General features: G+C 42.7%; 1 protein-coding gene across 1 annotated transcript in view; it reads right to left on the bottom strand.

The window, feature by feature from the left end:
• LOC121622874 (transmembrane protein 132C-like) overlaps nt 1-26,388 on the bottom strand; it is a 149,239-nt gene that overhangs the window by 84,494 nt on the left and 38,357 nt on the right. Inside the window, exon 3 of the mRNA XM_041959921.1 lies at nt 19,195-20,119. Coding sequence (XP_041815855.1) covers nt 19,195-20,119 — 925 coding nt within the window. The remainder of the gene's footprint in view (nt 1-19,194; nt 20,120-26,388) is intronic.

Here is a 26,388-nt window from a genome sequence, read left to right as displayed (position 1 = left end):
GTTGCCTCACCGTCCACCTTGACCTTTTTTTGTGGACTGTGACATCTCGCTGCTGTCTCCATTGCTAGAGACGGTGGTCCACCACAAGAAAACGTAATCACAGGTCTGTTTGACCAAGTGACCAATGCTTCTGAGCAGAGCAGAGCAGCAGACTGTGCACCCCCTTGGTTGCAAAATGTAGTTAAATATGTTTATTTAGTTCTTGTTTTTATTGGTTACCAACCTCACGTTTATGCGCGTATTGTGAACAAAGTACATTTGAAGTAAACGCTTCAGGTCGCGGTCACGCCTGTGAGACACGGCTGAGGTAGCCGACACAGAGCCCGTGCAGACAGTCGCAGAGATTAAAATGAGAGCGTATGTGTTGCGTGAGATGTGCAAGTCAGAAAAACAGGTCTGATAAAGCTTGTCAGCAAAATTCCTGTCAAAACTAGCTGTAAGGTAAGCTAACATAGCAGTAGAGAACAGAGGGGTGAACTATGAAGTGACATTGATTGGTTAGCGTGGTGTGTTCAGCCTAAAGCCAGAGTTTACAATGTCACAAAGGTGGCTCTCTTTTAACCTGGCTAGGTCGCCATGGTAGCTTATGTTGCACACCTGCAGAGGTGTCCAGAGGTGGTTATGTTAAATTTCGGATTCAAATCGGCTAAAAGCGCCACCCCTCCGCTCATTTGTTTACTGATGATATTCTCTATGAGCGATACAGATTCTGAGTTTAGGGAATATGTTAAAGTTGCTGAGCCGTACGTTAATTATGTCACAGAAGGAAGCCGTGTAATTACAGCGACTCAAACTGTTTTCATCATGCTGTGTGTTTTTGCACCTACATGCTTTCAATTGGTGATTCTGAAAAGCAGTTTTTCCCAGTTCCTCACACTGAGAGAATGATGACGGCACAGCAACTCTAGACCGCTTTAGATTAGTTTTTTATACTTGGCCCTGACTTGCTGCCATGTCCGTTTCACACTGCTGTTATTGCAGCTAATAGAACTTTGATTAAAACATTGATTCATATTTTGTTATTTATCACAGATAATATTCAATACATAAAATGTATATAACTTTGAAAAAAACTAAAGATTTCCATGTGTCCCTCGTTAGGTGACAGTGTCAGACCTAAATGCAAGTATAATGCTGAAATATGCTGCATCAAATTAAAAGTTGTCGCGTTAGAATTAAACGGGAGGCATTGAGAGTGCATTGAGTGCTAAAATAAATATGTTTACTTGCAAATTGACATGATTAACAGTCTTCTGCCGTCATTTCTTTCTTGCCTTAGTTGCCCAGTTTCAGGTTTTGTGAGCCAGCTCAGGCAAAGAAAGCCTGGCTGTGTTGAAGCTGCCCTGTAGTTCACTCCCCTGGTTATGCTGCGGCTGTAGCACAGATTGTGTTATTACTACAAACTGTAATACAACCGTAATATACAGCCAAACGTGCACCATAAGTGGAGGAAGTATCACACACTCCCTCCACTTCTCACATCCCCCTTCAGTGTAAGCCTCTCCTCAGTGTGTTGCAGCGGTCATATGGCACCAGGGGAATGGGTGGCTGCCGGTGCTTTAACAGGGATGACCAGCTCACTCCTCTCCTGTACGCTAGCAGTGCTTATCAGCCCGCACCATGCCCTGAGCACTGCTTCCACTTCACAGGGCCACCAACACCTCGACTGCCACTGGATGTTTGCACTGATCCCTTCATAGGGGACTCCCTTGGGCTGCTGTTTCTGTTTGTGTGTTTTTGTGTGTGTGCGTGCCCAGGCACCACTCCCTTGGGCCACAACACAGCTTGTCTGCATTGAGCATGGTGGAGTGACAATGCCGGGTCTGTTCCTTCAGACCACAGTCAAACACTGCGTGCCAGGGGACGAGCGGGGAAAGAGTGAACAGGGACAAGTGGTCATTCAGGCCTGAACCACCTTGATGTGAGCAAAAGCTATAAAGCACTGGATAAAATATAACAGTGGCATACTTTACTTGAACACACTTTTTTTTCCAATAGTGCTTGATATACGGCTATGATTATAGTCTATATGAAGGACATGAATGAATTCTCAAAGCAAATCGCTGTGGCTACATTTAAAATGCTTTCATGAAATTCTGCTGTTCGGTTCGGTTCTTCGCTGTCGTTTGAACTCTGGTGGGGACCAAACAACTGAATGTAGACCACTTGAAAAGGTGCATCTTCAGTTCAAAGCAGACATAATTACTTTGAACTGTGTGCTAACAGATATGTGATCTTAAGATGATCCAAAAGCCGTCTGCTTCTTTTTGAGCTAACAAGCCAGATTCATGTTTGCCCCTGAACAAGGAAGTATGAACTCATTCACACAAGAAAATATTTTAAACACATAAGGCACAGTAAAATGCAGCGTGACCTGCTTTCAGTCACTGTGCAAAACTGTTTTGAAACCCCCCTCGGGTCCATGTAGCACTTTTGTGTGATGTGGGATGACAGTCACAAACTGCCCAATGAATCAGTTACAGGCCAGTGTGAGCACGGAATGGATCAGAACTAAAAGGCAACAATGCTGTATAGCACTTTGTAGTTGGTCCAGACCAATTGAACTGAATTGAAGTTCAACTGTGAAAGCGAGCTACCGTAACATAACTAAATACCACAGATTCATTCTGGTGGTTCGATCCTGGTACTAAAACACCACCATCAAAAAATCTTAAGTCCGACAGCTGGAAAAAACTACATGTACAAAGTAAAAGTATCTTGCTGTGTAAAACATATATAAAACAGAATATATATATATATATATATGTAAGACAATAGAATTTTCCTCCTCAACTTTATTGATTGTAAATATATGGTAATTCTTGAGAAAAAAAGTTGGGACAGGAGCAACAAAAGACTGGGAAAACACTCAACACTCCAAAAACACCTGTTTGGAACTTTCCACGGGTAAACAGGTTCATTGGTGACAGGTGATAGTATCATGATTAGGTATAAAAGGGGCATTACACAGCATCCCAACTTTTTTGGAATCAGGGTTGTTGCATCCAGTAGCACTTAGCTGAGCACTGAGCAGTCAATACACTGTAGCGAAAATTTAAGCAATAACTTTTTCTTGCAAAAGCTATTCTTGAAAAAGTCTTTCACTAGTCAGCCAGCAAAGCGCTGAAACACAAGCAGCATGCTGAAGCCTCAGCTGGCTACTCTGACGCTTCAGACCTCATTTTGTTCTTCCTGCTTCCTGTCTCTTATTTCAGTCCACATCTCTTTCAGACTTTGACACTAACCAGCAGGAAGGGGCCGAGACAAGACTATGTTTTCTTTCTCTGGCACATTAATTAGCTCGAGACTCCCGCAAACATGCCATTACACAAACAAATACATACTTTCAAAGGTGCTTTCACTCATTGTAGTTTTATGACACATAGTGTAGATGTGTGAACCCACATGCAGTCACACAAATATGCATGGAACAGATCCCACGATTACTGAACCCTGCAAAAACACTTCAAACGTAGCTTTTCCCACCGGTTGTTGCTAAATTATGCTGCAGTTTGTCAGGAGAGCGACACAGGAAAAACTCTCAGTCTGGATGAGATGGTGGGTGAGGAGACGGGGGCAACGGGGGACGTGCACCCTGAAGGAAGAGCTGACGCGAATGTGCTGAAAACTGATGAACTATTCCACTCGTGAAAATGAAACATGCTTGGAATAGAACAATGGTCGCAGACTAGATCGGAAAGTAAATGAACAGAATCATTTAACTCTACAGATTTAATCTTACCTGGACTGTTCAAAACTAAATAAGCCAGACTGGAACAGGCTCAGTCCAAATTGGTCCAGTCACAGCAGAATCAGAACTATAGCAGGCCCTTAAATCGGAGACGTAGACACACACACACACACACACACACACACACTCACAGTGAGAGTCTGTTGTTGTGTTTCCACATGAGTGGTCATGGCAGTGTGGACATGGCGTTGTGACCCTGTGCTGGGAGATGGCTTGTAAATGGACTGGAGCACATTTTATTATTCCTCTGAATACACTGTGCAGCCACTGAGTAACTGGAAATAGTAGGGGAAGAGACTCAGTGTGCTTGTGTGAGTGTACACTTTCGTGTCAGTTTGTATGTCAGGAAACGAGACAAAGAGAATCAGAGTGAGTCCTCTGGGCCATAACACAGCTCTTCTGTGCGGAGAAAAGTGGAGTGACACCGCCAGATCACCTCCAGTCGCCAAGAGAGAGGGGCCAACTTGAGAGTGGAGCAGGGTGAAATGGCCGTCAAGGACTTCACAAGCAGAAAACACAGAAAATGTACATCTGCATTCCGGACCGATGCCTCCCTCCAGGGTTTGTGCAGCAGCATTTGAACCTCAAGTTGCCCGACGCAGATGACAGTGAAGGCTGAAAGACTGGAACACAAAGCGTCGCTCCAGAGCAAAGGCACCATTTTATATTAGTTATATTAGACTTGAAAATGAGGAGACCTAAAAATGTTGCCATTCATGCAGTGCGCGCACTCAAAAAGCCTTTTCTTCTGGGAAAACTTTGAAGCGGAAACAGGCGACTTGTCAACTTTCCTCCCCCTAGTGTTTCAAAGTGGTATCATTGTTCGCACCGCATCACTTCCTGTCCTCCACGGAGCCCAGCAGCTACCAACAACTCAGGATGCACTGCATGGATTTCTGTGAAGGAGCGATCAACAGCACTTTAATAAGAAAGAACCTTGTTCGCTAAAGAACTGTTGCTTCACACAAACAAGTTACTGCAGCAGGGGCTGACGTCGGAGTGGAGGTCAGAGAAGAAGTAAATAATTAATTTTGACTATAATGGAGTCGTCAAAGCAAACAGAAATTCTTTAGTATGTGTTAGGAAAGTGAACTGGGTGCTGTTGTTATTTTATGTATTTACAAAATGAAAGAAGGGTGATAACACATTTTCTGTGCACTGATCTTCATATGAACTATGGCTGACGCACTTCCTTTGTGGCGTAAATCAAGCGCTAATTTTCCCGGGAGATGGCACCCGGTCGCACAGAGAATTGCTTAGTGAAAGCAAGGCTTATAGTGAACCAGTCTAAACGCTGGTGGTGTCATTATTCCACAGCAATGGCATTGTGTGACCAACATTTACTTCATAACGATGAGTTAAAGAGAAAACACAAGAGCGTGTCTATTGACAGTTTAACATCAACATCTACACAAAAGCAGAAATCACTGTCGCACAGTTGTTCTTTTTTTAAACACTTCAGTCTATCATTCTGTACTTATTCATGTCCAAAGCAGGCAGCATCACACAGATATCGTGTAGTATTATTTTCTAAGTAGTGTGTTCAAGGCTATCCCGTACAATCAAAAGCTTAGAATAATACCATGATGTCAAATAGGAAAACTTTTGCAGGATATTGAATCATTTCTTGTTTCATTTAACATTTTTTTAAAGATTTTATTAGTCAGTGCACACAGAAACCGTCAAACATCACCACTAAGCCAAACAGATCATATGATATGTTATGTAGCACATGTATTTCTTAATGATCTAATGGTATATCACTGCACGAATAGCCCCTCTCTTTAAATGCAGTTAATTCAAAGAAATAGAAGAACACTGAAATTTCAAAGACGAGTTAATCAAACAAATTGAATCATGGAGGCTGAGGACGGTCTTATTTACTTGTGTATGTTTGCAGGATTATGTGTTTACATGAAGATGAATCATACTGACGGCCCTTTTGATATCATGCAGACAAAAAGCTATCTTTAATGAGGTTTGATCCAACTGCGGAGAGCGAGGTTCCCTATACAGTGCTGAGAAATTCGGCAGCACGACATAATGAGATCAGTTCATCTCCGGCAAATAAAGCATATCCTTCATTTATCAAACCAGGGCCATGCACCGGGGTGATAATTCCCAATTCACATGAAACCAGAGTGATTCGAAGAAACCTAAAAGTTGATAAATTTGTTCCCAACTTGTTCTCATGCAAGATTTTGAACCTTTTAGCATAAAGCTTGGTTGCATCGCCTGTGTGCTCTTGAGTGAACTTCTGTCTTGAAGTAATTGCACTCTTGAGCTAAATTATAAGAAAAAGCCTTCTGTTTCTTTATCCGGACAAATCCAATGCATCCTGTCTCCTTTAAATGGACAAAACTAAAACCAGCGCTTTGATTTATCTAACGTACCTTTTAAAGTTTTAACATCAGCATTTACTTTTATCTGACATCTGGTTATTATTATTATTTTGATTACACACCGACACTTATCGATATAGCGCTGCCCATCCGTGTTTTGTTTGTATCTAGCGCACAGAGCAGGAGGACGCACACGCGAGAGCACGCGGTTGATGGTTCACAAGCCTGCTGACGGTTTCATGCAGTTGCAATAATGGCAACATGTCAAGAAGAAGAAGGAGACGCCTATAGCTAGCACAAAATTCAAATTTGCTTTACTGATTTTTTGCAAGTGAATTTTGAAGAGAAACTCTCAATGTAAACATAACTGTGTTTGTTTGTTTTCTCCACCAGGACCTTTAATTTCAATCTCGCAGTAAAAGTGCATTTGATTCGGTGTGTTGTTAATGAGTATTTCAGCCAGCGCTTCAAAATCTACTCCGTCACAATAATGGAAATATGAAGGAAAAGGGCTGCATTACGAGGTGTTTAAGTCTGGTATGGATTGAACTAAACGATGAAAAGGACACTCAGTCTTGAAGTGGTTGAATCACATTTAAAAAGGCAGCTACACAGCTGAGGCAGTGAGTTGAATGGTGGCGAACAGGAGAAATGAGGTATCCCTTTTCAAAGACACCAGATATTAACGTCACTCAAAAAGACACCAGAAGTTTTCCAAAATTACTGCCTGTGAAGTCAAAACGCCCCAGATTTCAGACCATGCTCCAGTTGTTGGAGATGTTATTTAATGTAGCCTTCCGTCGGCGAATGTTTTATGTGTTGAGATGTTGTTTTAAATTTGCACCTGCAAACACAGAGTGCTCACCATGAGCCAGTGGGCGCTGGCTGCTAGTGGACAGCTACGCAACACTGCCACTTTTATCGACCTGTCATTCTTTTCATCCTTTCAGTCCCTCTTTTCTCTCTCTCAACTCGACCCCGCAGGCCTGCGACTGACAAAAACAAAAAAAGAATCATACAGATCACATGCGTCTCACAGCAGCCACGTGTTGACATATGTGGACAACAGTCACTTGCATCTTTCTCTGGACCGGCGTAAACAAACTGACACACACACACACACACACACACAAACCCCTGAACAGATCAAGGCTTATCCACCCACAGTGGTGGTAGCCCCGCAGGATGATGAAGGCTTGGATCCAAAGTACCAGCTTATATCTGCAGATCAATGGCTGACCTCCCAACCAGCTACAGCCAGACTGACCAACACTACACAGCTTAGAGCCCAGCCAAAGGCACTGCTCCGAGCTGCATGCAGAATATTATATCAGTCTAATGATTCTCCCCAGAAGCCCAGACTCTGTCAGCTCGTCTGTTCCTTTCTTCTTACTCTCTCTAGGTCTTTGTCACTGTCTTTTTTTTTTTGTTGTTTTTGTTTTTGTTGTTGTCGCTGCCTCAAACTCTGTATTTCTGCTGGCGTCTACGATGGGAAGGAGGCCTGTTCTGGGAATGAAAGCAAAACACATAAAAGTGCAATATTTTTGGAGGAGCAGAAGGTGAATTTTAACATTCTGTAACATAACTATCATTTCCAAAGCCGAGGAAGTGCTTTGAAATGTATGAAACCGGGAACGGTGCTGCCGCTTTTAGAGGCGGCGCAGGGTTTCCTTCAGACATCAAGATGCCTTAAACCTCCTTGGCCAAAGGCATTGCTCCTGGTCAACCAAGCATGAACTGCATAAACAGTCCCAACATCTGACTGGCTTCAGAAAATACAGCTGAAGTCAAACACACAGAGGTGATTACACACGGCACAGGGGAAAATACTGCTTGATCATGTGAAAATGCAGATTTAAACTGCATAAATATAAGATTATTGCTATTATTACTACCAGCTCTGTCAGTAGGGGTTAATGCTTTTTCCACCGTTTTGTTTATCTGTCAGCTGTATCTATTATTAAAATGTTAGTCCTGACGCGTGGAAGAAGTACAAGGGGGACGTGGCATCGAACAAAAAAGCGTAAAAGATTCACACATGTTGGGAACTTGAGACACTTTCAAACTTCGGGTTCAACATGGAGGCACCGTCGATTTCTCTGAAACTTGAACGGTGTCAGGAGTGCCGCCCTAACAGGCTGTCCGCCTTCTTTTCACTCATCCGTCTCATGTGCATCTAACAGAGCAAGCAAGCTTTGATTTTAGTCAATAGAGGAGTCTCCACCGGCCACATAACGGCTTGCTTCACTTGCATGTGGCTGCAACCTTTTCACGCTCTGACTTACTGTATGTGCTTAACTTTCATGGATTGGGTTGCGAGTGCTGCCAAAAAATTGTTTTCCCCTTGAACAGCAGTCTTGTGGCTGAACGGAGGACTGCAGCTGCTGCTGCTGTGCTGCTGACATGATGTTTTCGCTCCGTGGCTGGTATAGACGATGGAAAAAACAGCTAATTGGTCCCGTGGTGTTGTAATAATCAGCAGAAATGCTTGAAGTGAGCGAGAACTTGGCATCCCCTCGTGCTCTGTTTCAGGTTTAATGTCCCATTTCGGGGCGATCGCAACAAATAATGCAATCAATGATACTGTATAAATAATACATTAAATGCATAAAATCAAACCTAAATCTAATGTCCTGTCATTGGTCGTTTTAAATGTGCGTGCGGCTCCCCCTGGTATGTGTGACTGACTCTATTTTCTGTCAATAATGCCTGTAACATGATTGATCTGTTTTTCTTTATGCATCATACCTTATGGACTTCATTTTCTTTCGTATGCTAATTAGTGCTAAAAAGGTTCATGTATCAGTGCCGACCTATCACAGTGCGGTGGGTCCACAGTCCAGGGCATGCAGGAACCAAAGTTCACAAGTGCGAGTTCTGGGCTATGCCAGCAACACGTTTCAAACAAGTTGGGACAGGAGCAACAAAAACCTGGGGAAGTTGTGGAACGCTCCAAAAACCCCTGTTTGGAACATTCCACAGGTAAACAGGTTGATTGGTAGCAGGTGATAGTGTAGGTGTGAAAGGCGCATCCTCGTAAGCAAGGATGAGGCAAGACTTTACTGCCCTTCCCCATGACACACCTTTGTGAAGCCGGTTTCTCCTTAATGTCAGCCACAATAAACAAGAATTCGGAAACAGAACGAAAGAAGGAAACACATAATTTCTCTCTGTACTATCTGGTATAAGACGCAGCGATAGTCCAATAAAGTCTCCCTCTCCCCTCTGGAAGCTGTCCAGGGTTCTGACAATTTTTTTATGTGTTTAGCTAATCTGCAATCTAAAGGAAGAAGGTAAATATGATGCCGTCTGAGTGTGTTAGCACAGCGGCTTGGTAATTGTGACCATGTTGGCATGCTGAAACACTGCTGTGTCTAATTACGGCCTCACAGAGCTGCAGCTTCTTAGTGTTGTTCTATCATTATGTGTATAAGTTTGCATTAGTATGGTAATTGTGTTTCATGTTATTTGCCTTTAAAAGACATTTCCTCACTGTTTTGAGAGCACAAGAGAGAATAAAGGTGCAGAGGTAACAGGCTTGCACAGATAACACCAGGCCAACTTCACAGGTTCCTCCTCATTTAGAGACACTGCTCCTTTGAGTCTTTTCAGCCAAAGCAAGGCGGCAGTTGCAGTTTAAACGGTGAGCCTTTTTAATGTCATCTAGGTCGGCACTTGCCTTTAAATGGCTAATCACTCAAAAGCTCCCTCCCTTGGCTTCCACAGAGATGAAGATTTACATCGCGCAAGTCATTACTCAAACACATTTTGTCACCGCAGGGCAAACAACCAATGTTTTGACTTTGAGTGGACCCCTCGGCATCCCTTGGTTTTCGTCTCCTACACCTTCTCTCACTCTCCTTGTTTGTTTGTTTGACTGTGTTTCAATCTTTGTGCATTTCTCCAACCCCTCTGTGGGTGAAGCAATTTCTTATATAGCTGGGTTGAGTCAGTGCATTTCGCCTGTTTCTGTGACTGACTTTCAGTTTCTAAAACAGGCTGCCGATGTATGACAACCGCAGCATTTCATCATTCCTCTCTCCCTTTATTTCTTCGCCTCAAGTCCACATTAAAATATGCATGACTTTGAGTTTGTGTTACAGCTGTCAAGTCCGTGGGATCAAACTAATCAAAGCAAATCCTTATGTGAAACATCAAGGATAAACAACTGATTAAAAGGCCAAGCTTGTGATTGTCTGGCAGAGGGAGAGAGACAGACACCGACCCACAGTTAGCCAGCAGATCTCATTCTGCCAGGGCTGCTTCGCTGCCTAATCCCACCCTGTTTGTCAACCCCTCTAGCCCTACATATATCACCTTCAACTCAGATTGCAGGAGCTGGAGTTAACAGCGTTGCAGAAGTTGGAGTAGAAGTGTTGCCTCAAGATGTTAACAACAGCGTGATAAGTGAAGGGATTGCAGCAGCGGCAAAGACGTCCCTCACGATAATCTCCTCTTGTTGATCTCCGATCAAATGTAACTTCCTGGTTGTCCGTGTCGAGGTTGAGATGTCAGCGCTGATGTGTGATCGCAAGCTGGATAGTTAATTCAGAACGTAATGGTTGTAATGGTTGTCAAGACAATGAAGCTTCTTTTTAGCGGTCATGCATTTGTACCGGAGGGCTTTACAACCTGCACAGCATTCACCACCTTGGTAGCGGTGTGACAACATATTTAAGAGCAACCACTCATTATGTATGGAGGTCTTGCCCTTTGAGTGCTAGGAAAATTAGCTTTGTCTCGATTTATCAATTGATTATCAATGAAAGATCTTAAATAAACAAAGATATCAAATAACAGACAAAAGGGAGAGTGACCCGACTTCCAGGTTTACCTCAGTCTCCACTTTGAATTTGGTTTTTAATGTACTGTCACTATGATACAGAATTGTTTTCCTGCAGATCTTAAATGTGATTCTTTGCATATCTTAAGTTACATGAATATCTATTTTAATAGACCGTAAAATGTGAGCACCTCATTATTTTTAAGATGACAATAAATTAGCTTTAGCCATATGTATGCAATTCAAACCGCAAGTTGTAGTTTAGGCAAAATAACTTTTATTGTAACTTGGTTAAATGATGAGGAGCTCGAATTTTTCTCATCATGTGCCAGCGTGTCCAATTATCTAATGGTGCCGCAGACCGCATTTTGGCTTCCAAAAGTAATGTAGGGACTTGATGAAAACGGCGTGAATCTCACAACTCATATGAAAGAGGTTTAAGATCTTTGGGAAAATTTTAGATATTTTATTCTGGGTTATGTATAGCTGGAACCAAGTGAAGGGAGTTATTCAGCCTTGCTTCTTGCATCTGAGAGATCTTTTCCTCAGCTGATTCAAAATGCAGCGGATTAATGAGACCTAAAAGGCAGCGAACCTAACCTCAACATTCTTGAACAGGCTTCCACCTGAAACCTAACAGTGCAATTCATTATCATCACTCATTCATTATCTGCTTCGAGCGGGGATTTCATGTCTTTTTTACACTATCAGTGCAGAGGACTCCGAGTTGGGATGTGCTCATCAAGTTTTGTTGGCCCTGATCCCTTTAATGTTGAAATATGCTGATAACGAGTCTGAGCTTATGCTTATATTTCCTCAAATGTTGATTAAATATGTATCCGAAACATTGATACAGCTGCACTTCATCTCACACACCTTATCTTTCACGAGCTTCATCCAAACACTGGAGGTCCTGTCTCAGTAATGTCATGTTGATAAGCTTGAACTATGGATATAATATAAATGTAAGATTAACTGTGAGAATGTGGCTAGTGAAACTGGTGCAATGCTCCGCTAGAAGGAAGACAGCATGATGGAACTACAAAATGACTCAACACACAGTGAGTGTACAGTTGTGTTAAAGTGCATTAGCGGCAGCTGATGTAACCCACGGCCATGCCAATTCTGAAAAGGAGAAGCTGCTGCCTAACCGTAACCTCTGACCCTAGAGCAGCGCTGCAACACTAGCAGGCTGAGGTGGACAAAACACAGCGGAGTACAATAAAGAAAAGATCAGATTTAGAAACAGCCTTTTTTTAGTTTTTTTAGTTGATAACAGAGCATCTCTATTTCAAAGTCAGGATTTAAGGTACAAGTGACTGATGTCAGTTTCAATCAGAGCCCCTCCAAACCCCTCTTTTCATTATGTGAGTAATTCGACGGGCCTTCTCTTCATTAGTAAATAATACCAATAAAGCAAACCTGTACATACCACCAATTTACAACAGCAAGTACTTTCAGTCAGAACCGTAATGAAGAAAAGTTAACATAGTTGCCAAGTTGCAACATGGCAGTGCCGACTGAACATATCGGCAACATGTCATTTGTTTTCTCATCTAAAATCATCATCTAAAATGTCTTCATCTTTACTGCCGTGTTCTGAAGACAGTCACATGATGGAGATTGGTTTTAAAAGAGTTTAGATGACTCACTTTGTCGCAATATGCAATTTGCATTAACTGCTTTGCTGTTGGACAGCTCTATGAAGTGAGGCCATGGAGAGACATGAACACTTCTGGATAACAAATACTGTTTTCTTACACAAATGAGATTATTCTCTATGGAGAAAAAGAACTGCGATGAGACATTTTGGCAGAATAATTTAACAGTACAACTTCAGTGCCAGTATAGCTGCTGGTGCATGTCTGTGGTCTCTCTGTTTGTTTTACCACATATAGGTATTAATAATGTCAGAATCTCCACAGTATAACAGTCACTTTACTTCAATTATTTGTAGTACTAAGCAATCATATTACCCCAATTCCCAAAAGGTGCTGTGTAAAACATAAATACAACACAATGTAATAATGTGCTGATGCTTTTTGACATATACTGAAAATTGAAAACAGTATAAAGACAATATATTTAATGTTTTGCTTCATCAGCTTCATTGATTTTTGTAAATATCTGCTTATTGTGAATTTGATGCAGCAACATGTTTCAAACACGTTGGGACAGGAGCAACAAAAGACAGGGGAAGTTGTGGAATGCTCCAAAAACACCTGTTTGGATCAAACAATCAGGTTGATTAGTAACAGGTGATAGTATCATGATTGGGTATGAAAGGAGCATCCTGGAAAGGCTCAGTCGCTTACTAATTCTGTGTGAAATTCAGCTTTAATTTCCTGCGTATCATATTATTACAAAATGATCTGTATGGCTGTTATATCAGATTGAGGACTGTGCATCTTGCTACTAGCTGAAACATCTTCCCTACTCACAGCACATGCTGCAGCGATCCTAACACTAGACCACTCTCTTGGGAAGACCGCACTACAGCCCCCTTCATTCCCTCTGCTGCCCTTATGAAAAGCCCGCAAGACTTTCACAAGTTCAAAGCACCCAGAGAGAAAAACCGATGCGACCTCCGAACCAGTCGATACTCAAAAGTCTTGGAGGCATGTGTCACTCTGAATGGTATGGCGTATCGTACGACCCTCTGCCAAGCTGTGGGATCACAAAAATCCCCCGGGGACTTGCAGCCTTTCCAAAGGCAGATGGACAGGGCGAGAGCAGAGGAGAAAAAAATGACGACACGCAGCAGGGAAGTGGCAGAGCAATACATTCTGTGCTTCCGATGTCCAATAAATTCATCAGTTTAGACACAAACTCAAAAGGAGAAAAGTGATGGAAAATCATTATGGTAGAAAATACCAGGATTCAAATTACTTGCTGCAGGCGACTGGTGATTGCTTTGTGGCGGTAGGGCCCAATAGAGAGTAGGATCTAAATAGTGAACAGTCTCCCAAGGCTGCAAATCACTAATTACTTATTAATGAGTAGATGAGGAAAGTCTGTGCTTTCAAAGTAAACACTGGAGAGCAGGCCAACTGAGCGGAGGGCTAGAGGGAGAGGAGGGTGAGGACACTGTGAACTGTGCATTGAGACAGAATTGACTTAATTTAAGGCAATAGTTCTTCTTTTAAACCTAAAAAAACGAAGGAGGAGCGGGAAGAGGAGGAGCACGTCAAGCTCGGGGAGAGCAGAAGTGTGACGGAAAAGGAGAGTGCGAGTGCGGAGAGAGAAAGGTTAAACAACACGCCGAGGGGAGAGAAACCAAGACAGAGCGGCAGATAAAATACAAGAAAAAGTACAGATAAGTACGGAAATGGAAATGGAAAAAGAGACGTACCTATCTTGGCTGACCTTTACTGAGAACTGAATCACAGAGGAGTGCAGTCAAGATAAGGCTAATACACTGAGGAGAACATCTTTATTCCAACCTTTTCTCCTGCTGATATTTCAGCAAACAATGACCAGTAGCAAACAGCCAAGTCGCACGACCCGCAAGCCCGAAATGTGTTCAGGATCGCAATCAGCTGCCACGAGGCAGCTGCGTCCTGTCTGCATAACATCTGAGCGGCCTCGGCTACATCCACGCCTCTATCCAGAGCCCAACACCCCAACCTGCTGCTTCACCTGCTAAAACTCTGCATAACAAAGCAGCCCATGCTGACTGCTCAGGCTGCGTGAGGAATCTCACACTTATACCTTCACACTCTCAGATATTAGAAATTCATTTGCATTCATCAGCAACCACTGCCCCCGGGGGGGATCTGTGGAAATATGTTGGATTGTTTAGTCAAAATTACAATACAGCTGGGGCAATTTATCTTTTGAAAAGCCTGTTAATTTGTTCAGGAGGAAATGGTGTTTTCATTTGCATGTTGAATAAGAGAACCCTTTTCCAACCTGTTACACCAGTCTCTCCATGGCTAATGAGGCGGAGAGCAGGGAATTACTGATTCCACCGGGAGCCCTTAGCATGACAAACACACCATGACTTAACGGTTAGCACAGAGCACGTCCATGCATGTATGTGCGCGAGTTCTTTTTTTCCTGAGGCTGGTATTAGCCTGCAATTACCTTCAAAATAAATTACATTATATTAGTTTAGATTAAATCAAATACTGTTAATGACACAATATGTGCAGAGAGAAAAAATGGCCAATAAGATAGCCCCTCGGTTAAGCGTCCAGTGTGTGAGTGTGTGTGTGTTGATTTCGCTGTGCAACAAAAAAAAAGTCGCTAGGCATCGGTATATATGAGAACTTCAGCTATTATTCATGTTATGCTACATGGGAAACTAAATTATTATAATTATATATATTTTTCTAACCTGCACTTATAATAGAGAGGATGAAGTAATGTAATGGTCGGCAGAATTTGATGATCTTGTATGCTAATGATTCCAAAGCTAATAAGGCCCAGAGTGAGTCAAAGAATACACAATCTAAACATACATATGATGATTTTCAAGGCCTAAAAAAGAAAGCAATAAGATAAACTTTACAATTATCAGTTGTCTAATTATAGGCTGCAGTTGAGGAAAAGCTGGCTACTAACTGAGGAAAGTTACTCTGCAGCCCCATTGTTTTAGGAAACACACTTCGATGTTTGCATGTGCCTTTTCTATTTGGAAAACTGTCCAGCATAACATGAAAGCTGCTTTACCGTTACCAAAAATGAGTTTATGCGCCACTATCAGCCCTGCTCTGGTTTGTGAATAAAATTCCTGCTCTGCATTCAGATCACTGTGACCTCTCTGCACAACGTTTAAAGTGTAAACCTGCCATGACGCCTCCCACCGGAAGCCACGAGTTTAACATTATGGCCGTCACCATCTCGTTTTTTTTTTTGGAGCCAGAAGTGAACATATTTGGATGAGAGGGTGAAGCTACACCTCTATCCTGACTAGATCTGACGGAGAACCCGAGGAAGGGCTGTGGTAGCAACTTGTCAATCAAAAGTTAGCCACACACTGAAGCATACCCTGCTTTATCGTCTATTGTAGTCTAAATTAGACCATCATTTACAAAATGAACACCAAGCTGTGTTTCTTCTTCAGACTTCTTTTGCAACCTGTGGAATCGCCCCATGCTGGCCATTAGGAAGAGTACAGCTTTAAGGCACTTAGGCAGCCCCCTCCACTACTTACACTGTCCATAAATTAAACACTGAGACATCAGACTGAGGTGATCCAGCTCAATCTAATGATACATGTGCATGTATGCCTGCTGATTTTATAAAGTGCTCTCAACCAGGCAAACAAAGCAGACTAATACATGATCACATACATTGATGCGTCTTGATTTTGAATAAGGAAAAATAGTAGCCTTTGGAAATCTATTTTACATAATCATTCAAAAGAAATAATTTCTTGTCTCTTGCTGTATTGTCAAACAACAGCTGCAGATGCTTTGCTTTGCCATTGAGGAAAAGCAAAGCAGTCAAATTCACAGCAAAATCATGGCCATGCAGCATCTTTGAGAAATGCCTTGCATCCCTTTAGTTTTGCTAAGAGCACTGGAGAATAGCGTGTTATGAACTTGAAAAATTCAAGGTGCTCTGTCCAGGCTAATGCAAGTAATCCTCCGGCAGTGAATCAGTTTGTAAACAATACATAAAGAGGATTACATGCCTCGTCAGTTTTTCAAAGTCTGCAGGAGTTTTACAGTCCTATCCAAAAGTGCAGAAGAGAGCCAAAGGAGTAAAAATTTAAGTAAAATAAAAATCTGCTTATTCCGTCTGACAGAAGCACATGTAGAGATAAAGGCCGTCCAGATAGATTCTCAGTATTCTTTTGTCACAAGTTACAACAGAGTGTGGTGGAGGAGTGGAGAAAGAAAAGACAATGGGGGGGGGCTAACGCCGGAGGACATAAATAGTTAATGACGCCTTAGCCACTGGGAGAAACACAACAGACCAGCTTGTAAAGTAAGCTGCCCATAAACGCGTAGGCAAACATCGGCCAACAGTATACAAACACGTAGAGAGAGAGCGCGAAGCAGAGCCTCGGTGTTCATGGTGTTGAGTCAAAACACCCGGTGTGGACACACACCCACACTCCAGTGATCAGAACTCCACCATCATGGGCATAGCAAGCGCTTAAAAGGTATTTTAAAGTAATGTGTTTTTTTATTTATTCTCAGGAAATCCAACAACTGAGGGAAAAAGGCATCGAACGGCTCCGCAGGTTTAACCCTGTAGGATAAAAGCAGCGCGCAACAAAGCTGACGTAAGATTAATCATCAGTGTTCGGATGTTTGCTTGCAGAGTTTGGTAAGATGGCAGTCAAGTACTGTAAAGTAGCCTGTGATTTTCAAACACTTTGAGGTTTAATCTTTTGGTTGCTAATGAGGTATTTTGGTTGAGTTTTAAGTCCGCCCCATCCCAACGGAAAACATAAAAAAGACGAATGTCTGAACGATCGGGGTGCAATGCTGGTGCAAAAAGGCACTAAAGGAAAAATACCGCCTTTAAAGTTCCCATTTACACACATGCTGACAAATGTGATAAACACACACTGCGAGCGCTAATACTTCATGGGACTTCATCATCACTGGAGCGGGAGAAAAAGCAATGAGGCTTTTTGGCAGATTTCCTGCTCACCCAGGGTTGACAAATTGCCAAGGCTCTCTGTCACAGCTCCACTTTAAGGCCGCTAACTGTTTCATCTGCCATGATTTAGATCTCAGGCATAGAAGTCGCCCGGTGGAAACGCATATTCCGTACACCTTCATTTGCATCACACAACATGGAGCAATTACAGTCACTTTGAATGGTAATTTGTATAAGACAAAGCTCAATGAATCAATAACTACTTTGTTGTTGTGTGGAATTACCTCAGATACAAATTTTACTCAGACAGGCAATTTTGAAGGTGAGTACATGAAAACAATCTTCATAAATAGCACAAAGGCGTAATTAAGGTGTTATCCACTCAAAACAATCCCCTCCAGACTGTCAGCAATGCAGCGCGGAAGGTTTTAAGCACGACAATATCTCCCTAATTTCCTCTTCAAAATGACTTGGAAGGTTACAAAAAACACGAACAAACGTTGTCTGTAAAAGACTTCATCCATTACGCTCCTTAGAAAGCATTTCATCTACAGCAGCCGGTAGATGTCTGAAGAGGGGCCTTGCTAAATGTGGCTAAACTCCTTGTCTTTAGGGCTTGTGTTCAGCCATGTTGGCAATATTTCAAATACATATATTCAGTAAATGTGCTGCCAAACCATAAACATGAAGCCCTAACTCTGGGCAGAAAGACATACCATAAACCATGAATGAACCCTCTTCAAACTTTGCTTTCAGCTTTCAGCTTGTTACCGAAGTTAAACATCGCTGAAGTGGCTCGTGCTTCCACTTACAGAGAACTTTGAAGCAAATACTAAGAGGTTTGGAGTTGGTCCAGAGCCAAGATTTGGTACGTGGCGAGCTCTCTGTTTGTCGCTGGAATAATGTTATTTCACCAAAATTGTCTACCAGCTAAAATTTACTTTACATTTACATTTACATTACTTGCATTTACTCTGTGAAATGCAAAGCAGGAAAGGAAAGTGTTTTTTTGTCTGTGTCCTTTCGCACAGTGAAGCCAGGTAATTGAGTGCATGAGGGCACTCTTGGTTGCTGCTGCCTTGTTTGCATTTCTTCTCATTTGCGATATTATGTTTTTCTGATTAGTAGACAAATGACCTAAACAGACTGGCTAAATATAACTGCTGCTGCACAGTAGACGAGCAGTGTCATGGCAACCTTGGAGCGTGTTGAGGTGCAAATCAAAATCTCACACATTTTCTAATCTCTAATTCCAGAGAGTAATCCCTGTTTTTTGCCAGCTGCAGATTACCTTGATTAAACAAGATATTATAAGTAACGATTCCAAAAACACAACAGTAAATACACGATTGGACTAAAACAATGATCTCTTGAACAAGAAGGCAGATTTGAGAAGCTTGCAGCTACATACAGTACAGTATTTTAAACAAAGAGCCATTGTCCTAGATTAGTTACACTGTGCATGATTCATTTCAGTATATGACTCAGACAAACAATGACTAAGAATGTCTTGAGACATTTCTTCCTGCTTTGTGTCACAGCCCAATTTTAGTCAGTGAGACACTAAGTGACAGATGTAAATGTTGTGATGTGTGATTGTGAGTTCTCGTAGGTTTGATCTATCACTGCTGCTTTCTCTAAAAGTCTACCAATGCCTTCTTTCTCAGCAGCTTGCACATCCAGTGATTTCTGTTTAAATTAGTGCAGAAAATGACAGAACATTAGTAGAGCAGTGAAGAGAACTGTGGCTGACTCACCTGAGGGTGAAAATTTGCACTGAAGAAAGCGTGGAGAGAGCCAGAAAAGTGGAGACAGTTTCTCTCTGCCGGATGGGTTTGGAGGGCACCATCACCACAAAGTTGTTGTCCAGCTTCAGCTCCGACAGCGGCTGAAACAGCCTGACACTCCCGATGCGCTGCATCGGTGTGTGCCCCGCGAAATAGCCCATCGGCCTCTGCTGCTCTGTGCGGACGGCGCTGCCCTTTCTTGAATCCTCTGAGCTGCAGTCTCCGCTGTCTGTGGTTTGAACCATGTAGTAGAGCTCCACAGGAGTGCCCTGGGCCTGCTCAGACACCCTCTGCCTGCCCGGCCTGACAGTGGGCGGGCTGAACCAGCTCGCCAGGGGCTCCAGCTCGGCAACGCATATCCCCAGCTCACCTTTTAGCCTGCATGTCCCACGCACCTCTTGAGTCTCATGGAAGGCGAACATCCTGACGCAGGGCAGCTTGTGGATGGCGCTGTAATCATCCCAGTCCCTCCCTGCAATGTAGAACAACACTTGAACCTTTGGCCAGCTGGGGTGAATCCTCTCGCTGATAATGTAGGTGTGGACCTTCCAGTTGAATGTGAAGAGAGGCGGCGATGATGCCGTCGTTGGCGCTGACGATGACGTGAAGGAGGGTGCGTTAAATGGCCCCGGCAGGGTCTGCAGCAGCTCCAGGGGGACAGGCTGTTGGACAGACAGGGGCCCATAGCTCGCATTGACGAAGGGCATCTGCCGGGCCTGGTGGACGAAGAAGGACTCAGTGCGAGCCTGCAGGCTGGAGTTCCTCATTAAGTCCTGATTGGCCTCCTGTAGGAAGAACGCAGACTCAGCGTTGAGGATCCGGTAGCTGACAGGCAGATAGATTGGTGTGGGTCCGTACCTCTGCAGGCCTTCCAGGATCACCTTGCTGTCCACCACTGGAACAGAGAGAGAGAAAGACAAAGAGGGAGATGTTATCTTCCGGTTAACCTTTGTTTCAGCAACTGAGGTGAAAACACCTGGAACAATTTGGGATACTTCTGGTCATGCATCATGGTATTTGTAGCTGTGTGGGTAAGATTTATAGTCCAAACTCTATCAACGAAACCTAAGCCAGGTGTGAAATCAAAGAGCCAAATGAGAAAAAATTGGAGGGAATAACTCACGACATGGACGGAGGCGCCTTACATTTAACATAACATTTGCATACATTGCCTTCAAACAGAGGCAATCATATCTACTGTCAGTTCGAGGGGTGAATGCTTAATGGTTTGTTGGAGACATTTCCATATGGTATCACTTTCATGAGCCACTGCTCTTATTTAAAAGAATTTGTTAGACTCAAGTCAAAACACTTGTGTCTTTCTGACTCGCTTCTTTATCAGGCTCGTTGCCCCGTGCTCTCGATCCTTTTCATTATGACGCACTAACTCAATCTGTTTTTCTCGCTCCTTCAATTTTGATGTGTTTTTTTGTTTTTTTTTTCCCTCCTCAGACCTGATCATGTGTCTCCTTCCTGCATCCTTCACTGTGTCTCTTTGTGTGCTTCACTATTGTCAAGTAGGGAAAGTTGGCATCAGATTCTTTAGTTCTGTCCCAATCTAAGCAGGTTATGAAAACAAATATGTACGTATTCACACTAGAAAGCTGACAAAATTACCAACTTGTTGATGTGCACCTTGTCCCTCAGTGCAATACACTGAAAAAAAAAGTTTCTGTAAAGCATTGAAACACACTGTGGATGGCGGTGAGACAGCTCAGGGAAGATCTTGATAAAAGATCTTGGTTTGTCTCTGTCAGGATTAATTGGCAGCGGCATTTCCGTTTGATTGATGTCTGACGTGTGCATGTAATACGCAAGTTTCCTGTCGGTGCAAAATGTTACTGCTGCAGGGATGCAATCATAGCGAATGCTGTATGGAATTATGAAAAAAGTGATTTTCTTTACTTGATCAAGTATTTACTGATCTGAATCAGGGAATCTGGGAAGCTGATTTATACTTTATTGTAAATTTAGGTTTTTAAACTTCTGTTTGGATGAAGACATGAATTTGACACTGTGCCCCCCCCCCTCGGACAAAATTGAGACGCTTGTGGCCCCTGACGTAACACCTATATGATGCTATAATATTATAATAAATATAATGTTGCTGTGGTCTGGCAATGGACTACAGATTGAGCCATATGTTTTTCGATCATATTTGCCACCATTGAAAGTATGTCGAATTAGCTATTAGCCTGATGTGATGTTTCTCAGGGACTTTCAGGAGCAAGATGTTACTTTTTTCTGTAAGGGGGTTTATGGACATTTACTCGCAATGGACATATGATGATAACCTCAGAATGTGTAAATCACATGGAATCTAGAAATATGTGTCTCATGGCTATAGGTTCAGGTTTGACTCTGAAAAGAATTCTGATGTAAGTTGCTGGGTCACAGTAATACTATTTAAATCTTAGCCAGAGTTTGGAACTGTTTCACCAGAAATGCGTCAGGACTTTCTGCATGCTGGCGTCTCACTGCATTCACTTGGTGCACTACACTATCTTTGTCTCACGTCTCCCCCTCCACACCTCCCCTGCAACTCTCCCACGGCTGCCTGGGGAGACGTGCCTAACAACCTCGCAAGGTATTGAAAACTGTATCTATAGGTACTAGAACTCTGGTATCATATTAGAACTCCGGTATCATACTGGCACCTGTCTCCCAGCCTCTCTGACTGGTTTTGCTCACTACTGCTGCATGCTCCTTAAAACAAACCAGCATGTCCATTCAGTCTCACCAGAACCTGCATGGCCCTCAAACCTGCTTACACCCCCCTCTCTCCATCCTGCAAGTCCTCCCCACCCCCTGTTTCTCTTCGCCATCAAGCTCCAGATATTTGGACTGATGGAGTAGCCCATGAGAGCCCATTGATTTTCTGTCCCGATCCCTCTGTGCTGCTGGAGACGTGGCGTGGCAGTGATTTGTGAAAATCCGTGGCAGCAGAGCAATGGCCGGCTGGCTGGATGGACAGACCGAGCATCAGCACAAGAGCAGCCCCTGAGAAGGGACCATACCAGCTCTGACACAGAGGAGGAATGAAACTATGTAGTCAAGTGAAGGTTCACCCCTCCTCAAAACCCTGTTTCGCCTTACGATTTTAAATCTGGTCCTCAAATAACATTATTGAATCTGAAGTTCACTTAGCTTACTGTGCATACCACTATATACATAAGGCATATGTGCACGAATTAAGATGACCTTTCATATCCATTTAATAATCAGTACCTTTCATATGGAGGGAGACATGAAAGGGGATATTGTGGCTGGTTCTATGCCATGCATAAGGCTATTTACAGTAATAGATCAGACTATGGACAGCCACTAGTGCTGAAATGACATTTTCATTGGCTACCTTTCATTTGTCTGTCTTTGAGAGATGTCTTTTATCAAAAGGCGCTGTGTTTGGCTGTAACCCAGCCTAATGGAAGGCCTGATGAATCAATCAGAGAGTCGATAACCAATCTTTCTTCATTTGCTGTAATTTTAAAGTCAAGGTATACTAGTCTATTTTGGTAAATCATGCAAGTCTGAATGTGAATTGAACCTTCAATGGCAATCAAAGACTTTTAAATGGCATCCATTTTTTAATAAGTTCATTTTATTCCCATATACATATAAAAATGTCTAAAATAAGGCCCTTGTTTGTATGACAGCTATGGAAATTGTGTTGGCTGCCTGAATGAAACATGAACAGCCAAACAGATGAACCTAATTACAGACCTCAATTCTGTATAATAATATGCATTAATAGCAAAAAGTCTGACACTGATATTGCTAACAAAGCCATGAAAATTATAAAAATGAATCATAAATATAAATGAGTTGCACTGTTCTGTAAGTTGTTGCTTTTTTGTGTGTATTCGTGTTGCGCACCTTGTTCAAACTCCACAGTTAAACTGCATTTTCTCCACCACTGACTTGAGGATGTAAAGACCTCCACTGAGACACCTCACCGCGAGCAACTGCTGGAACACAGTTTTGACTGAGAGAATGATGTTTACCCTCAAAAATGACAAAACGGAGAGCAATGTCAAGAGGGGAGCAGGTGCTGGATCATGCTTACAGCACAGTGAGAGGATTTTCCTGTCTCTCTGTTTCTCTGGGGGATGTGACACACTGTCCTAGTTTCCATTTATCATGCCACAGATGAAACTAAATACCTCATTACAGCAGAAAAATGTTGTAATTTGTAACTTCAGATTTAGAATATGTCCCTTTCTATGACACCAATAGGTCGTCGTAAATAGAGAGGCAAAGCCGGCGTGATTTACAGCCCTGACCTGCCCTTGGATTTCATGTCTGCAGCTACTGTACTTGTAAATCATGTCTGCAGGACTGTTTCTGCAAATGAAAAAGGGAATGATTTGTGCAGATAACTTAACCCGGGTGGTAAATCCTGGCTGTAAACTCTTGCGGAGGATTTCTGGGCACTGCCAACCCCTCAGGACGCAGGCTGAGGAGTGTGATCACATATCAAACATGCAGCTGAACTGGACTGGCCTCATCATTAGACATATGTTCGATTCAGGATTTAATCTCTTGATGTTATATTCATGGGGCGTGAGCCAAGAGGCCTACAGGAACATGGGACACCGAAATGCATTTTAAGTATTTTCCATGGGATTCCTACGACGTGCAGCAACCAACTTCTAAAATAAACTCTCAAAATGGTATTAAAGCATTCATGTCCCCGAGACAGCCATGTGTGGCTTCAAATCAAACCGTTTCGTATAATCACCTGTTCTCATCCCTGGCGACCTGAGTAGAACTTCACCCAAGAAACATAATCCCTTCATCTTGCCTCTCTCCTCCTCTTCTCATTCTATCTTTATCCTCCACCATGTGTGCATCTTGCAACCACTCCCTGTCAAACATATTAAGTTGGCCTGACTGCGGTAATACATTAATCAAACAGATTTTCTAATATGAAATCTACAGGGGGAGAGAGAGAAGTGATGGAGGCAAGAGGTGGGAAGACGAACAGGAATGTGGGAAGGAGGTGGGAGGAGGTGGGAGGCGGTGATGGCGGTGCATTGTATCCTCGCGAGTGCTCAGAAGAAGTCAAAGATCACAGCACAGCAATAGATGATGTGCATGGCCCACATGCCTCGTTCATTGTAGGATTCGGTTTAAAATTAGACTTGTTTTTCTTGGAGAGCCATCACGGAGACGGAGGAGCATTGCGGCTTTAGAACCACCTGCACAAGAGTTCGCCGCATTTCAACCTGCTAATGCAACTCTTGCTTTCTCCTCGATCACTGAAAAAACGAGTGGTCACTGACAAGGCTGGCGTGTGAAATCTAAATCTGGTTCATCTGTCTGTCCATCCATTATTCACCCCAAACAGTTCTGTTTAGGTCCACATTGGGCTCAAAGGAATCATCTGGCAACATTCGATATGCTTCTTATTGTCAAGGAATGCCAAAATGCCACCAAAGCAAGCACTGAATTTACCCTGCTAACGAGCAAGGCCTGCTATATCTTATTCCTCTGTGCCACTGACATCCATTTTTGTCCATAAAATATTAAAAACACATCGGTCGCTGTGCGACATGTTACCTTGTGACCATGAACGCTGGCACTGTAGTTTATTTAGACTCAGTCCCACAGACGCTGTCCTGGTGCCCACATCCACAGGTGACAAGAATCCTCAATAAAGGCATTATTTCTATTTGATTAACATTTCCTAAAAACTTGAAAAAGCGTCACCTTTTATACACAGTGACTTTAACATATGTAGTTTTGAGTGAAATATCTCAACAACTAATTTTTAATGACATTTGGTTATGAATAATGAACTGTAATGACTTTGGTGATCCCTTAACTTTTCATCTAGATCAGTTTGTTTTGTTTATGACCAAATACCTGCTAAACGAATGACATTCCCATGAGCTTCAGCTGTACTCTTTGTTTAATGATAATTAGCAAATGCTAATACGATGTGAATATAATAAACATTAAACCTGCTATGCATCAACATGTTAGCAACGCCTTTGCAGCTTTGCTAGCGATGAGCACATCCTGTAGACTTGCTGCAAATTTCTGAAGATTCATGCTTTAGGAGCCAGCAGCCTTGGCTTTGCGATGTTTCTTTCATTGGCTTTGTTGGCATTAATAACAAATGTAGAGTAACAAGAGCCATTCCCAAGCCGAGATACTTAATACTTTTATACAATCTAAGGTCGACTACGTAAAAAGTCTGTTCTTGCTTTAATGGCTCCTTCGCTATCTTATAAAAACGTCTTTTCAACTTTCAAACAGAACAATCTAATATGAGTTATCTTTTCAACATCTTTTCAATAGCCTCTGGACAGACAAAGAGAACTCCCCGCTCCCACGTCTGTATCCGGATGTGCCAAAGCTTTTTACCTCGCTGATTGTGTTTTAAAGAGGAAGCCACATCTTGTTTTGTGGCTTCTCATACTGACATTTAGAAAGCTTTTGAAATCCCAAATTTTCTTAAGTCCACAAGGTAAAACATTAAGACCTGATCTTTATGTGGCATTTTCTTTTGTTAAACATTTGCTCTATGTGGGAGCGTGCTCTGTCGAGGAGCTGCTTAGGGGACCTTGAAGTCACCAACAATAGACCTACTGTCGGTCAGTATGAGGGCTAACTTTTTCGTTTCCAGCCACAGAACAATGGAATGAAAAGGGTATTCTGGGCTCTTGGAGGGCTGGATATAAATGCCAGCTGCTGCTCAGATGGAGAAAATGCCACTGGCAAAGTCAAGAAGTTTAAAACCTTATCAAAGACGGTTTCTGATAAAGTCTTGTGAGCACACAAAGGGGAGGAGGAGGCTGAATGTTTCCCAACCCACTGAGCAGCACAACAATTAAAAAAGCTACTGAAAAAACACAAAAATGTTTTAATTGTTGTATTGACTGAGGACTGGTTTTAACAAATTTAATCCAGCATTATTGCACCACTGCCCCCTAAATTCAACTCAGTAGAGATTATTATGAGTCGACTCACATTTTGCCGGTCGAATCTCTGCACTTTTGTCTGTATCGGTGTCCCTGTACGCAGAGCAGTGCTGGAGGAACAGCATGGCAGGCAGTGAACTTTAGAAACAGAGTCTCTTTTTGACCCTGACCGCAAATTACAAAACTAACTGTGATGGAAGCAGACAAGGGTGATAGAAACAGAGGCCAGCGTGAG

Source organism: Chelmon rostratus, chromosome 19 (assembly GCF_017976325.1).
Source record: "Chelmon rostratus isolate fCheRos1 chromosome 19, fCheRos1.pri, whole genome shotgun sequence".
NCBI lineage: Eukaryota > Metazoa > Chordata > Actinopteri > Chaetodontiformes > Chaetodontidae > Chelmon > Chelmon rostratus.
The sequence above is the reverse complement of the archived record's forward strand: the minus strand, read 5'-3'. Positions and strand labels throughout refer to the sequence as shown.